The sequence below is a fragment of the Cetorhinus maximus genome, chromosome 28 (assembly GCF_964194155.1).
Source record: "Cetorhinus maximus chromosome 28, sCetMax3.hap1.1, whole genome shotgun sequence".
In the NCBI taxonomy this organism is placed as follows: Eukaryota; Metazoa; Chordata; class Chondrichthyes; order Lamniformes; family Cetorhinidae; genus Cetorhinus; species Cetorhinus maximus.
The window spans coordinates 23,156,189-23,173,411 of record NC_135906.1 but is presented as its reverse complement, the minus strand read 5'-3'; the positions used below and the strand labels follow the sequence as shown (position 1 = coordinate 23,173,411).

Here is a 17,223-nt window from a genome sequence, read left to right as displayed (position 1 = left end):
CACCTCCCATTGTGAAGTGCACCCCGCCCCGTCCCTCTGCAATGCTGAAATGGTTAATCTTCGTGGTTGAGTCGAATTGACTTTAAAGCGGGTGGGGGAGATACACATGCCAGCGGCCAATACATGAAGACCTGAGCATATGTTAAGGTAGGCTCATCTTATCTCCGATTGGTTTCCCTAGACGGGCGAGCTGATAGGTTGTTTTTTTGCTAGTGCCTCTCTGCTTGTGTGTGTGTGTGTGTGTTTGTGGATGGAGCTCTTAGCCTTTTCAACATAAATCCCTGAGTCATGCTTTGACTGGAGAGTTAGGGGACGGTCTATTGTGAAGGCAGGCTGATCAAACGGATTCTTGCAGTAAGATATATTTGTGTGTGTGTGTGTGTGTGCAGAGGTTTTGCAGCTGAAATGGAACATCGGCAGTATTTTGTCTGCAGCGAATCCCTCCCATGCCCAAATCTCCGGAGTGCTTGATCCTCCAACCAACCAAACCCTGGAGGCAGCTGTCAGAGCCCTGGGGGACGAGGTTTGAGACTCGCCATCTGACCATGTCCAGATGCCAAGTGACCCCGGGACGCTCTGGTATTGGGATAATGACCTGGTGCTGTGTGTGGACATTGCCTGGCCACTTACCCATTGAGAAACAGATGACCCTGCCTCCGATCCCTTGCCCTTTCTTCTGACTCGAGCTTACCGAGCATCTTGTTGCAGGTCCCCTGTCTGTGTTTTTGCTGTGGGTGGTCTTAAAAAGTTGCTGCTTGGTCTGGTCTGTGGTGGGGCACTGGACACGTCCTGTAGCACAGCAGATGTAGCCTCCCCCTCCCCCTCCACCCTACCATCGACGGATTAAGAGAACCGGACGTCTGAGATGACAAGAGAGACACCAGCCTAGGGGTCGCGATGGATGATTCTGATATTGTAAGGCGAAGGAGGGTTCAGGTGAGTAGCTCAGTTAAAAAGGAGGGAAGCTTCTAAATGCCGAATGAAGTCTGTTTTTTAAAGAAATTAACGAAAGGGCGATGCTTTCACCACAATTCCAGCGACTGTTGCAATGTTGTGTGATTCAACTCTGTGTGGAAACGTTGGATGAGAGTCAGGTAGTACAGAAGTAGGCCATTCGGCCCATCGTGTCTGTACCAGACCTGTGAGGGAGCTACCCAATTAGTCCCACTGCCCCTGTTCTTTTCCCATAATCCTGCAAATCTACCCCCTCTCCCTCATTTTAAGCATATATCCAATTCCCTTTTTGAAAGTAATAAAAACAGAAAAATGCTGGAAACACTCAGCAGGTCTGGCAGCGTCTGTGGAGAGAGAAACAGAGTTAATGTTTCGGGTCGATGACCTTTCGTCAGAGTTTTTAAAATTACTATTGGATCTTCTTCTGCCAGCCTTTCGGAGAGCGCATTTCAGATCATTAAACTTGCTGCATTAAAAAAAAACTCATCCCCCACCCCTTGCCTGGTCCCTTTACTAATTACCTTAAATCGGTGCCCTCTGGTTACTGACCCTCCTGCAAGTCAAAACTGTTTCTCCCTATCTACTCAATCGAAACCCCACATAGCTTTGAACACTCATGCCTATAGACGATTGGTTTAAGGGGTGGGGAGGGGAGAATTTCACCAGGACTGAATTCTGAAAAGGTTCCGATGCATTAACCTCGTGTTGGCTGGGTTAGGGAAAAGGGGTTTATGTCTTGGCTCCGAGCTTTGATTTTTATTTTATTCTAGTTTTTGTGTATTAATGAAATCGAGGGTAAGACCAGATGGGAATCGGAGAAACGGTAATATCTCTGTGACTCCATGGGCTTCCCTCTATCTAGTGCAAAGAGATGGCAAAGTGTCTTGGCAGTGCAGTGCCATGGCAACACCAGCCTTTTAAAAGGTTCTGCTCCACAGTCACAGCAGGTGCTGCCTGGGACTCTGTCTTTGGAAGCCATCCAAACCAAAGGCCGGGGTAGCGAGAAGCCTCTCCTTTGTGCAAATAGGTATCTGGCACAAATTTGCTGCCCTGCCTCTTCCTGGGCATTGACCTGGACATTACCATAAGTGCTAGCTGCTCTCCGCTTCACCTAAGAGGTTCTTCATACGCCCAATGCTTCCTGTTTTAGGCTGATCGACCTGGTGGGGCATCGCCACTCAGCTTGATTCTGCCATCACCTGACACCCACTCAGAAGTACACTTTTGAGAGGGGATTGCTGGATAGGGACCAGGCATAGGAATTTGGTAGAATTCCCCCCAACCAGCCTTTCTAATCCAAGGGTGCCGAGGTCAATTTTATAGCATCACAACCGTTGTCCAACTGAGATTACCTAAGAACGCAGACAGGGATACAACCTCCTCTTGTGTGACAGTACCAACAGGGCCTTAAACAATGGATTGTACAATTGAACATTAACAGTAAGTGGACACTGTAATTCACAGGTTGGTGAATGAAATGGTCCATGTCTCCAAATTTTTATTGCCTATTTAAGAATATTTGAATGTTAAGAACAATTTGCCCTGAAAAGAAAGTCCCGCATTTATATAGTGCCTTTCACAACCTCAAGACATCCCAAAACACTTTACAGCCAATAAAATGCAATCGTTGTTGTAATGTAGGAAACACAGCAGTCAATCTGTGCACAGCAAGCTCCCACAACCAGCAATGTGATAATGACCAGATAACCTGTTTTTGTGATGTTGATTGAGGGATAAATATCAGCCAGGACACTAGGGAGAAATTTCCTGCTCTTCTTCGAAATAGTGCCATGCAATTCTTTTACATCCTTCCAAGCCGCAGCCTTATCCAAAAGATGGCACCTCCTACAGTGCAGCACTTGCTCCGTACTGCACTGAAGTGCCACTTCAGAATTTATGCTCAAGCCTATAGAATTCTACATAACTTTTCAAGGTTGTAAATATTTATGAGGGGTTGTGTGTACGTGTATGTGCATAAGGATAGATATATGTATATATGTGTGCCTATGTATACGTCAAAAATATTTATGTGTGTAGATAAGTGTGCATTTGTAGGTACATGTGTATTTTCAAACTGCAAATGCTAGTGTTCTACACTCCTGTCGTCCTAAGCAGAGGACTGGTTTGTCTTGTATCTGAAGTTGGGATCTCACCCTGTGAAGGCACCAACTCACAACTGCTGTTGTAATAGCCTAAGGATAGGCAACACATGCTGGCCTTGCAAGCCACGCTCACATCCCATGAATGAATTTTTAAAAAAGGCCCACCACAAGATGGCAGCAATTTCAGTGAAGGGGATGTCTGAGCCCTCCCTCCCCCCACCAACCACATCTCCAGTGGTGATGCATAGGAACCCCAATTTTGGTTCCGCTGGATGAGTGTGACTGAATGCACTTCTGCTGTGACATATATATATATCTGGGTGGTCGCATGTGTCAAAGTAAACTCATTAGGTTGAGAACAGAGGACCCAGGGCAGATAAGCGTAGCACCAGTAGATCCAAGATTGTAAAAGAGAAGCAGGCAGCACAGAGTGAGTCTTGTTTAGGTGAAAGATTTCACAATGTACTTTAAAAACAATCCTGTTGATTCGCTACCTCAGCATGGTGTCATATGCTGGGTTTGTAAATTATAAGAATGTCGGAGAGGGGAAAGAAAAGGCAGTTTGACTGCAAATCATCTATCTTCCAGTGGGATAAAGAAGGGTGTTCACTTACCAATAGGCATGGGAAGGTGGGGCTTCATGAGGATGGACATGTTGGGCAACCAATGGAGGGAGGGTGGGGTGGAGCGCTTTGGAGGGAGGAGGGCATGTGACGAAATCTCCAGGAATGCATCCAGAACTGTTGGCAACCCTTATAATACCATGTTAACAATGAATGCTACAATAGTGTCAAAACTGTATGGGGATGCTGAAGAACAGCCTTGTGGTGATCATGGGATGGTTCTTGTTCAATGCTTTTCCTATGAATAAGGGGAATGTTTTTTCCCCCCTTCTCCTGAAGGTGCTTTGCAGGGGTCTAGTTCCATTGGTCCCATCAACCCTATGATACTTTACAGATATACCCACTCCTTTGGTGTAAATGTGGTGAGGGCCAATTGGCTACTTTACCACAGTTGGACCAAGGCTGATCCTGTCCTCATGGACTTGCCACTGAGACAATAGATCTCTTAAACTATGGTGTCTTTTATTGGCCCCTGCTTCTGATCACTAGGTGGTGAATCATGGTCGATAAGCGGATAGATATGAACACATATCCATCCCACCTTGTAGACTGGTACCCTATCTTGTCGGTCTGTACCCCAACTTCAGGTTGGTTCCCCATCACTAAGCTGATGTCTTCAGGGAAAATGGAGAGGAAAACTGGAAGAACAATTTACACCTCACCTCCAGAGAGTTCGATTCAGTTCTGAAATGATTCCTAACCTGTCAAATGGGTTACCTCCCACTTTATGGCAGGGCTTGAGCACAAGAATCAAAGCTCTCACTTCAGGGCAGTATTGAGGGAGTGCCACCATCAGTTGAAACCAGGTGAGAAATAGAATTTCACACTTGGGTTCAAATGTGCAGGTTAGTTTTAAAGAATGAGTGCTTCAGATTGAAGATTACTCTTTAATCAGTCACCAGGATAAGTACTTTCACCAGAATGTTTCCGTGTTTGTTATTGTAAGGAAGGAATGTCATTGCCAGAGGACTTTGCATGTGCACGAGTACATAGAGGACTAGGAATCCAGGCTAAGTGCACGTGCAATTGTGTGCTTACATAGGAAGAGTCACAAGGGCGATAAATATAGAAATTGTAAATTGTTGCACTGGTGCTTCTCTGAGGTTGAGGTTGAGGCTGATGGACATGCTTGGGCCGGAGTAGTTTATTCTGTATGGAAACATGTTGTACTTGACTGAGTGTGCATTTGCTGCTTTCACCACCTTCTTAAGGCCAATTAGGGATGGGCAATAACTGCTGGTCTAGCCAGTGATGTCTGCATTCCATGAATGAATGAACAAAAGGTTACATTATAACAGTGACTACACTCCAAAATTACTTCATTAGCTGTGAAGGGCTTTGAGACATCTGGTGGTTGTGAAAAGCACCATATAAATGCAAGTCTTCTTTTCTTCCTTTCTCACCACCAGCTTTTAAATAACCTTGACCCTTAAGGTTTCAGCCCATCTGTTTGGAGATGCTGGATTATCTGATGGTTGTTATTTAAAAGCTGGTGGTGAGAGACGGAAAAAGAAGACTTGCATTCATATAGTGCTTTTCACAACCACAAGATGTCTCAAAGTGCTTAACAGCTAATGAAGTACTTTTGGAGTGTAGTCACTGTTATAATGTAGGAAATGCGACAGCTAATTTGCACACAGCAAGATCCCACAAACAGCAATGTGATAAAGGCCAGATAACCTGTTTTTGTGATGTTGCTTGAGGGATAAATATTGGCCAGGACACGGGAAGAACTCCCCTGCTCGTCTTCAAAATAGTGCCATGGTTTCTTATACATCCACCAGAGCAGGCAGATGGGGCCTTGGTTTAATTTCTCATCCGACGAGTGCAGCACTCCCTCAGTGCGGCCCAGAAGCGAGAGCCTTGTATTTTGTGCTCAAGCCCTGCCATAAAAGTGGGAGATAACCCACTTGACGGGTTAGGAATCCAATAAAAATAGGGAACTCTGGACTGTGGAGGGCACCAATGCCAGGCCAGGCAGTGTGACAAAGGAACCAGGAGCCTGCAGAGTGCAGCTTGGCTGGGAACTGTCAATTAGTTCAGAACCTGACACCTCTGAGGGCAGTATTAACCTAGCTCGGAGCTGTTATTTTCTGTTACTTCGCAATACTGCTGCCTTCCTCATGTAATAAATACAGGCACATTAAAGCCAACTTTTGTAGCATACTGTGGGTGAGAGAGTAACACCTCATTCATGTTCAGTACAGCGTGTGCCTCAGAACAAGCTCTAATACTCACCAGGCTGCAGTGCACCATGTCTCTGCGCATCTATATCAATGCGGGTTCAAGGTGCGGTGTAGCATGCAGTAATGTGAAGGGCTTTTTTTTTTTTTGCAAGAGAACCAGGACCATTGGAAATATGAAATAAATAAAAAATTAGAAACACAAACTTGGTTGACTGAAAGACAAAGGTCTTTCATATCAACCCAGACACTGTAGGATGGGATTCCACTTGGCAGCTGTGGCTCAGTGGACAGTCCCCTTGCCTCTGAATCTGAATGTTAGGGGTTCAAGTCCCACTTCAGCATAAAATTTAGGCAATACTCCCAGTGCAGTACCAAGGGTGCGCTGCACTGTCAGAGATGCCATCTTTCAGATTAGATGTTAAACTGAGGCCCTGCCTGTCATGCATGGTGTCTTTTCCTCCCAGATTCCCTTTTCTACATTCACTGGATTTATTTCCAGATGTTTTCCTGAGTTGTTGGGACAATATGAGTGTGAGCCAGTGATGTCATGGGCTAATTTTTTTCTCTTTGTGCTTTCATGGGACGTGGGCATTGCTGGCAAGGCCAGCATTTGTTGCCCACCCCTAATTGCCCTTGAACCGAGTGGCTTGCTCAACCATTTCAGAGGGGTAGTTAACCACATTGCTGTGGGCCTGGAGTCACATGTAGGTCAGACCGGGTAAGGATGGCAGATTTCCTTCCCTAAAGGGCATTAGAGAGCCAGATGGGTTTTCATAACAACCGATGATAATTTCATGGTCACCATTATTGAGACATTATTAATTCCAGAGTTAAAAAAAAATCAATTTAATTCAAATTCCACTAGCTGTTATAGTGGGATTTGAAACTATGTCCCCAGAACATTAACCTGGGCCTCTGGGTTACTAGCAGTGACATTATTATTATGCCACATCTCCCCACATTTAATGGTCGTTAAGATATTCCAGTTTAGTTCTGTTCAATAAAACAGAAATGGATCACAGGTCAATTGGGATCTAAAAGAAAGGCTTGCATTTAGATAGCGCCCTTCACAAGTATAGGACATCCCAAAGTACTTTACAGTCAAGGAAACACTCCTGAAGTGTCGTCACTTTTGCAGTGTTTGAAAGTGGCAGCCAATTTGCATGCAGCGAACTCCCACAAACGGCTATGAAATAAATGATCAGAAGATCCTTTTAGCGATGTTGGTTGAGGGATAAACACGAGGGAGAACTCACCTGCTTTTCTTCTATGTGTACCGTGGGATCTTTTGCGTCCACTTGAGAGGTTAGACGGGGCCTCGGTTTTTGTGCTCAAGTCTTTGGAGTGGGGCGGGGTGGAGGGGGCGGTGGGGGCTGTGCAGTGGTGTAGGGTATGAGCCCGCGACCTGACTCAGAGGTGAGTGTTCCCCACTTAAGCCACAGCGGACGTAGCCAGAGGAGTGGGTTGTGTCGGGCGGTGTGGGAAGAAGATTTATCCATCGTACAAAATACAGTCATATGTGACTGGGCCCATGTTCAAGAGATTCTGGAAGGTTTTTTTTTTCGATGGGCCATTGTGGTTTGTGGTTTGGTTTCCACTTTGAATAGTATTTGGACCTCTCTTCCGGTAACTTGTGGCCTGTTCTGTTTTTGGAAGATTTCCCACGACTTGTGAGGTCTAACTCCGGTAGGTTTCTTCAAAAACTCCTTTATTTACATTATTGTGCATTCTAGGCTTCCAGGTAAGCACATCTCTCTCCTGTACAGACGATTCCATCTTTTCTGTCAGTCTCTTGCACATGAATGCTGGTGTCACTGTTGCATCATGATACACATCACTATCTCGTTATTATTAACCCATTATTCTACACATAGCCGGAAGTGTTTTTAGAGTCGTTGGTCTCTCTGGCAGCTGCTTTCCACCGACTGTGACCCTCCTTCCCCTCTCGCTTGGGATGGTGCTGGAGGATGACTAACGCTGATACCCTGGTAAGAAGTTTGCTGATCGAGGAGAAAGGCCAGTTGCCATTTCAACCCATCTTCAGGAGAGGAAGAGCAGAAATAGCAAGGACTGATTCATTTGAAAACCAATTATTGTTATTCTGTGAGGCAGCGCCACTGTAATGATGCAGGTTAATTGGGGTGAGTGACATATTGACAGCGGCAATGTGCGACACAGAATCCCACATTCCAGGGCTCAATGTGGGCCGAACCCATTGCCACTTTCTGCAGTTAGCGCATTCATTGCCTTTTGAGAATTTGAGGCTTTGCTATTCTAATCAGTGTTTTCCTCGTTAGGCGCTTAGAATCGCAGAATTGTTACAGTGCAAAGGAGGCCATTCGGCCCATTGTGTCTGCACCAGCTGTCCGAATGAGCAATTAGATTTTATTCCTGGATGTAACTTTCTGTCCAGCGACAGTTTTGGGGAAGGGAGTAGTTTCTGTTTCAGGTGTCAAATGTCAGTGACAAGCATGAACTAGAACACCACAAACCCTCCTACTGAGTCACTTCTCCCATTAATGCAGGGTCTGGGACTGTCGGGACAATGAAAACCTATGCTGCGACAGAATTCTTATTTTCTAGCGTTTCAGGATCAGAGGTTAGGTCCGATGCATGGTGAATTTTTGTGTTTGTGGCTGAGGAATATCAGCGTTGGGCAATTAAATAGATTACCATTGTAGGTATCCAGTGTCAATAGCCAGAATTCTTAGGTCAGATACAGCATGATTAGAAAGACTTGTGGTACTAAGGCCCCTTTCTCAATTTCAAGTACTTTTTGAAGTGCTGTCACTATTGTAATGTATGAAATGTAGCAGCCAATTTTCACACAACCAGCAATGTAGTAATGACCAGATGATGCCTTTTAGTGATGTTGGTTGTGGGATAAATGTTGGCCAGGAGCAGGGAGGGTAGATGAGGCCTTGGTTTAATGTCTCCTCTGAAAAGCAGCACCTCTGATACTACAACATCCCCCAGTACTGGACTGGAGCATCGACCTAGATTTCCTGTATTTGAGTGCCTGGAGTGGGTCTTGAAACCGTTCCTTTCTGATGCAGTGTTAGGACCGCAGCCAACTGAGCCACTTTACCTCCATGACAAACTTCAATCGTAACCACAGGAGAGCAGCTGCACCTTCCATTGTGACATTGTTCTCCTTAACCATCCTCTGCCTTCTCTGAATGAGGTTGTCTATTTGACATGAATTAGTGGTTATTTAGTAGCTTTCCTGTGCTTTGAGCCAAATTCAGCCCTTTGTCAGCTGTAGAAGTTTCTCTGTTCCAGCCCCTGCTACACAAGTTGAGCACCTAATTTAGACTGAAGCTCTTAGCGCAGTATCGAGGGAGTGCTGCACTATCAGCGGTGCTGGTCTTTCGGATGAAATGTTAAATTGAGGGTCCATCTGTTCTCTCAGTTGGACATAAAAGATCCCAAAGGCATTTTTTGAAGAACAGGGCAGATCTTCCTGATCAACATTTATCCTCAATCAACATCGATGAAAGAATAGATTATCTGGTCATGATCACATTGCTGTTTGTTGGATCTTGCTGTGCACAAATTGATTGCCATATTTTTCATATTACAACAGTGACTACATTTCCAAAGTACTTCACTGACTGTAAGGTGGCTTGGGAAGCCCAGAGGCCATGATAGACGCAATAGAAATGCAAGTTACTTATTTCATTAGGAACTAGATGGAGATGGCCCAACTCTTTCCATTCGACAGAACACCCTTTTGGGTTGAACTCTTGCTGTGCCTGTGCTCAATTAGTAACAAATGATTTTTATTTTCGTTGCTGTGCTTGTTAAGCAATGGACATAGAAATAGACCAGAGCGCATCGACAGTCTTTCTGCTAATACTGTGCAGGGCAATTCATCCCATTGGACTCACACCCACGCTCACACCCACACTCACGCTCACACCCATGCTCACACCCACACCCATGCTCACACTCCGACACCCACACCCACGCTCTCACACAGACTTACACCGACACTCACACACATTGACCCTCGCAGCCACATCCACACTCATACTCACACACTCACACACACACTCCGGTGTTGCAGTGATATTGTCACCGGGCTGATAATCCAGAGACTCTAGGGTTATGTTCAGGGGAACTGGGTTCGAATCCCTATGGCAGATGGTGAAATATGAATTCAATAAATAATCTGGAGTAAGCCTAATGATGACCATGAAACCATTTTTAATTGTCGGTCCATCTGGTTCACTAATGCTCTTTAGGGAAGGAAATCTGCCATCCTTACCTGGTCTGGCCTACATGTGACTCCAGCCCACAGCAATGTAGTTGACTCTGAAATGGCCTAGCAAGCCGCTCAGTTCTCAAGGGCAATTAGAGATGGGCAATAATTGCTGGCCTAGTCAGCAAAGCCCCATTCCATGAATGAATAAAAAAAAATCCCCACTGACATTTACAGCCACACACACATATACACACACATACTGATATCCTCAGACACACCCAGACTTACAACCACTCACATTCACAATTACACTCCCTCACAAACACACACACTCACACACACACACACTGGTTATTCCTGTTCAGGCTCAAAAAGAGCTGATGTTTTCACTTACCTAAACGGGTGGATCTTTTTGTTATTTTTAGAAGGATACTTTCAGGGTACATTAGCTCTGTCGATAAAACTTCTTGAAATCCCTCCCATGATTTCACAAAGCGTTCGACCATATAGGAAGTATTTTGCATCTCATTTTAAAGCTGCATTGGCATTGTAAAATGAATAATATTGCCACATTTTGATCCAAATATTATGTCTATGTGTTATCTATATACGAAATAGTAACTGTTTCTAGTGGCAGAAGGATTGATAACGAGAGGATACTGATTTGAGGTGATTGGCAAAAGAGCCAGAGGCAACATGGGAAAAACATTTTTTTACACAGTGACCTGTTTTGATCTGGAATGTGCTGCTTGAATGGGTGGTGGAAGCAGATTCAGTGGTCGCTTTCAAAAGGGAATTGGATAAAAATTCGAAGATGAAAAATTTGCTGGACTCTAGGGAAAGAGCGGAGGCAGTGGGGCTAGTTGGATAGCTCTCTTATAATGGGCTGAATGGCCTCCTTCTGCACTCTGAATCATTCTCTGGTTCTATATAGGCAAATAGATATGGACAGGGAGATATAAATTATGCACCTAATAATTTTAGGCAAAAAGATGTTCTGAAGCATCAGAATCCAGCACTGAAAATCTCTTGAAAGTTGCCATGGCAACCACAGGCTCCATATTCAGGAGTGTCTTCTGACTTTTGGAAGTGTTGTTCCTGATTGGTTCAAACTGACAGGTCGCTTTATTAATTGTTTATTACGGGGAGCTGAGGGAAATCTTTCACAGCCAGCTCCTCGGTTGACCCAGTTAGTAAGATGCTGGTGTGAAGGGGTTCCCTTGCCTAATTACCACCCAGAGAACCTGCTGGAAAGTGAACTTCCCGTGACGACAGGGCCAGGCTTGGCTGTGCAGCCCTCCATGGCCCATCAGCTGCTGACATTCACTATCAAGGATTCTGGGTGCACCTCAATGAGCGGCCCTGAGTGATTGAGGCTTGATTGTAATGTGGGATTGAGTCATGACACTATGTTCTCATGGAAGGGCTGGCATCTTAAGTGGTATAAACCATTCACTATATTGATTTAGTGTTATGTGGATGGCTGTGGCTCAGTGGGTAGCACTCTTCCCTCTGAGCCAGAAGGTTGTGGGTTCCAATCCTACTCCAGTAACCTCATCACCAAAATAAGGCCTATGTTCCCAATGTAGTTGTACCGTCACAGGTGCCATTTTTGGATGGGATGTTAAAACTAGGCTCCATTTGCTCTGTCAAGTTGATGTAAAAGATCCTGCTGCACACTTTCGAAGGAATCAGAGAAGTCCTGGCCAATATTTATCCCTCAACTAACTTCACTGAAGCAGATTATCTGGTCATTACCTCGATGCTGTTTGTGGGAGCTTGCTGTGTGCAAATTGTCTGCTGCGTCATCTAAGTTGCAACAGGGAGTACGTTCCAAAAAGGGGCTATGCTTCATTGCCTGTAAAGCGCTTTGGGATGTCCTGCGGCGGTGAAAGGCCTGATAGGAATGCAAATTCTTTGCATCTAATTGAGGAATGGTTTGTCGGTGCAGAACCTGGACCACAGATGGAGGTCAGCTGGAGGTCAGATCAATGCATCATGAGGCAGGTTCGATTATCTTTAATGTACTGCTGCTTAGTAACGATGCATTAGGCAGTATTGAGCAGATGTAACTCAATTGCTAAAATACTGTTGGTGACTGGAGCTTAAGATTGAACCCATGTTACAGGAGAGCCTGAGGCTGAGCAGATTGACACTCAGATGCCTTTTATCGGTTTTGTTGCTGCTGACCGATTTCATTTTCATCTCATAAGATCCTGTGCTTTGACAGGTTTTCTTTCTAGAGCTAGCGTTCGACCATGACATCAAAACTAGAATTTTTTTAACAACACCTCCCCACCCGCTCTGCAACAGTGTCTCCAACAAGTTCCGTAGGACAAACTTCCGAGTTTGGTCATGAGTGCAAGTGTTGAGACACAAATTCTTGCACTGGTTCTCCAGTGTGGCAACCAGCTGGACTTGAATTAACTGAACCCAGACAGGACAGAGTTTAAGAAAGAATGTACATCAATATAGCGCTTCGTAACACCTCAGAATATCCCAAAATGCTTTACAGCCAAGGAACTACTTTCGAAGTGTAGTCACTGTTGCAATGTAGGAAACGTGGCCGCCAATTTGTGCTCAGCAAATTCCCACAAATTACACAATGACCAGATTGATTGATTGAGGGATAACTATGGGCCAGGGCACCAGGGTGAACTCCTCCTGCTTTTCATTGAGATGGTGTCGTGGGATGCCTTAGGCCCACCTGAAAAGACAGAACGTTGCAGGAGGTCCAAAGGTGAGAAGAGAGGGAAAGAAAGGCCGATGTGCCTCTCACTTCCTTCCCCATTCGCTCCCTAAGGGAGGAGACTCGTGTCGTCTCATGGGCATGAGATGCCCCCACCTGCCATACCTTGGCGTTCCTCATGACCGAGGGCAGGCAACGGCTGTGGGGGCATTACCCAGTGTCCACATATTGCAATTGCTAGGGGCCTTTGATGCCAATGGTGACGTCGCTCTCATAATTGAGGTGGTGGGATCACCTACCTTAGTGCAAGGCAGCGATATAACCAAGACTTGCATTTCAACAATGTAAGCGGAGCTCAGTATAAACCCACATCAACTGTGGAGCCTTCCACCAAAGAGCTACATGTAACTATTGGAGTGGCTTGCCTACTATGGCCAGGCAAGGAATAGCAGGTAGACTTTAATGGAGAAAAACACAACCGATGCTTAATGGAACAGAAAGAGTGCACAGTTATAGGGTGTCCTTTAGGTAAAGGTGGAGGTGGAAAAGGATCCAACTGTGATTATTGATCCTATGCTGAAGGTTTTCAGTCCGTGTGGAAGGATTATCAATAAAATTAATTAGATACCAGGTTATGTTTGAAGGGCATTTAGCTACAAGTTGAAACAAGTCAGTGTAACCTTGTACAATTGTCAGACGATTCTGTGTATGATATACAGCATTAGGTATCCTACCATCAGAAACAGACTGAGTCTCAGAGAGGAGAGAGGCTGATTCTGGGATTAAAATACATTATATTGTGTCTGCAGCACAGAAACAGGTCATTCAATCCCACTGGTTTTAATGCCTCACACAAGCCTCCTCCCACCCTACTTCACATCACCCTTCAGCGTACCCTTCTATTCCTTTCTGCCTGAGGTGTTATCTAGCTTCACCTTAAATGTGTCTTTACTATTCACCGCAACATCATCCTGAGGTAGTGAGTTCCACATTTTTAATACTCTGTGGTTAAAGGAGTTTCTCCTGAACCCAACCAATGGATTTATTCATGACTATCTTATATTTATGACCCCTGGTTTTGGCCCATTGAACCCCTACATCTTAAAGATCTCTATCAGCTTACCGCTCCGTTTTGCCTTTTCTGGAGAGGTGGGTCAGTAATTTCCATATTAAGGCTGAGTTCCTCAGACTTTAGCAGCCATTTGAATTTAACGGCTGCAATCTGGGTTGCCGAGGGCTCGGGAAATCTGGCAGATGAAGGGAGGCGAGAACTGCAGGATCCAGCTGGTAAGTGCTTATCAAGCACTGCTTGTGGGCCAAGAGGAGCATGAATGCTTCAAAGAACAAAGAACAAAGAAAAGTACAGCACAGGAACAGGCCCTTCGGCCCTCCAAGCCTGCGCCGATCATATGGCCCGTCAACTAAAACATTTTGCACTTCCGGGGTCCGTATCCCTCTATTCCCATCCTATTCATGTATTTGTCAAGCTGCCTCTTAAACACCACTATCGTACCTGCTTCCACCACCCCCTCTGGCAGTAAATTCCAGACACTCACTACCCTCTGTGTAAAAAACTTGCCCCGCACATCTCCCCTATAGTTTTCTCCTCTCACCTTAAATCTATGTCCCCTAGTAATTGACTCTTCTGCCCTGGGAAAAAGCTTCTGACTATCTACTCTGTCCATGCCACTCATAATTTTGTAAACTTCTATCAAGTCACCCCTCAATCTCCGTCGCTGTAGCGAGAACAATCCGAGTTTCTCCAACCTCTCCTCCTAGCTAATAACCTCCAGACCAGGCAGCACCCTGTAAACCTCCTCTGCACCCTCTCCAACGCCTCCATATCCTTCTGGTAATGTGGTGATCAGAATTGCATGCAATATTCCAAGTGTGGCCTAACCAAGGTTCTTTACAGCTGCAGCATGACTTCCCAGCAAAAGCTACTCAATACCCCTGCCAATGAAGGCAAGCATGCCATATGCCTTCCTGACTACCTTATCCACCTGCGTTGCCACTTTCAGTGACCTGTGGACCTGTACACCCAGATCCCTCTGCCCGTCGATGCACTTAAGGGTTCTGCCATTTACTGTATAATTCCTGCCTGTATTAGACCTTCCAAAATGCATTACCTCGCATTTGTCCGGATTAAACTCCATCTGCCATTTCTCCGCCCAAGTCTCCAACCAATCTATATCCTGTTGTATCCTTTGACAATCCTCTTCACTATCTGCAACTCCTCCAACCTTAATGTCGTCTGCAAACTTACTAATTAGCCTAGTTACATTTTCCTCCAAATCATTTATGTATACCACAAACAGCAAAGGTCCCAGCACTGATCCCTGCAGAACTCCACTAGTCACAGCTCTCCATTCAGAAAAGCACCCTTCCACTGCTACCCTTTCTCTTCCATGACTAAGCCAATTCTGTATCCATCTTGCCAACTCACCTCTGATCCCGTGCAACTTTACCTTCTGTACCAGTCTGCCATGAGGGACCTTGTCAAAGGCCTTACTGAAATCCATGTAGATAACATCCACTGCCCTTCCATCGTCGATCATCTTTGTCACTTCCTCGAAAAACTCGATCAAGTTAGTGAGACACGACCTCCCCTTCACAAAACCATGCTGCCTCTCAATAATACGCCCATTTGCTTCCAAATGGTAGTAAATTCTGTCACGAAGAATCTTCTCCAATAATTTCCCTACCACTGACGTAAGGCTCACCGGCCTGTAATTCCCTCATGCCCACGCTGACTACCCAAGCTAACCTGCAATCATCTCTCCGACACCCTCACTGCAATCTCACTCTCTCTCTCTGTGATCATTTCCTCTCCGCCATCTCTCGCTCCTGGCCACCTTTCCCTCCTTAAGATCTCTCTCCTGCAAAACCAACAACCCCCCCCCACCATGATCTTTTCCTCTCTCTGGTCACTCTTTACAGCCCTCTATCATACGCCTTCCCTCTGGTAGTAGCACAGCCTCTCACTCTGGGTGGGATAGGAGGACAAAGCAATCCCTGTATTCCAGATAAAAGCCATTCCGTTTATCCCTGCATCCACTTAATGGGGCCTTTGTTAACTGGACTAACCTTAACTGTCAGTCAAACAGCCACATCCCCAATATTTTTACAATTACAAATTTAAAAAAAGTTCTATTTTTCATTAACCCTGGGACATTGTTATCTCCTGGGTTTTGCTCTCTGCGGTGTTCTGGAGCTTAATCCATAATTCCTGGAGACTCCAAGTCAATCGTGGAGTATTGGCAACTGAATGTTGTTACAGCAATGGGCATCGTGATTAGAACATATGGCAAAAAGGTGACAAATCTTTAACAAGCTGTCACTGTCCAGTACATCAACACAGACATTTAAAATGGTTTGAAATCTCGAGCGATGTATCTTTGCCAAGGGTGTGTTCGGTAATCGTTCCTGTTATTTGTAGGTTTTATTTTTTTTTAAAAATCCACTTTTTCATTTCTCACCCACACCTTTTTGGATATAAAATTCAATACGTTTCAGTTATCTAATTTCTCCAGATTCGGTCATGTGCGATAATACTCAGCACAGTAAATAACAGAAGCAGCACTTTAGGGAATTTCTCCTAAAGCGGAGAGAGAGAGAGAGCTGAGCGCTGCAATAATGTTGGGAGGGAGATGCTTCATTCTGTACCAGGTGCACTGATGGTCTGAGTTACTATTTATAGCCATAAAGAGATAGTGTTGTTGTATTGTGAAGATTTGGGACTGGTGAGGCAGGTTAGGCTAGGTTCCTAGTAGACAGGGGGACAGTAGTATTAATGGTAGAGGTCTGGACTAATACCCTAGAGATGTGAGTTCAAATCCCACCACGGCAGCTAGGGGGAATTTGATTTCAATTCATTAATAAAATGCTAGCCTCATTAGTAATGAACATGAAACTACACGATTGTGGTAAAAATCCATCTGGCTCACTTTAGGGAAGGGCGCAATGGTATTACATTCTGGTCTGGCCTACATAGGACTCCAGAACCACAGCAATGTGGTTGACTCCTAACTGCTGTCTGAAATGGCCCGGCAAGCCACTCGGTTGTAGAGGGCTCACCCACCGCATTTTCAAGGCATTGAGGAATTGGCAATAAATACTGGCCATGCCAGTGATGCTCACCTCCCTCGAATGAATAAAAATGACCAGTCCAAATCTCCACTAGGATCTGCTGTTTGTGTTCAAATTTGAGGAGTTTTGGTAACGTAAACAAGGAGAAGCTGTTTCCACTGGTGGGATGGTCGGTAACCCAAGGGCACAGGTTTAACATAATTGGCCAAAGAGGCAGAGGTGACCTGAGAAAGCATTTTTTTTTTCACACAGTGAGCTGCTTTTATCCTGAATGCGCTGCCTCAAAGGGTGATGGAAGCAGATTCAATAGAAACTTTCGAAAAGTAATTGAATGAATACATTCTGAAGTCCTAGAGAAGGGGAAATCTGCAGG

General features: G+C 45.1%; 1 protein-coding gene across 1 annotated transcript in view; it reads left to right on the top strand.

Moving 5' to 3' along the window:
* The first annotated feature begins 504 nt into the window (after positions 1-504).
* The window catches only part of LOC144668926 (microtubule-associated serine/threonine-protein kinase 1-like), a 155,094-nt gene continuing 138,375 nt past the window's right edge, over positions 505-17,223 (top strand). Inside the window, exon 1 of the mRNA XM_078531405.1 lies at positions 505-936. Coding sequence (XP_078387531.1) covers positions 898-936 — 39 coding nt within the window. The 5' untranslated portion in view covers positions 505-897. The remainder of the gene's footprint in view (positions 937-17,223) is intronic.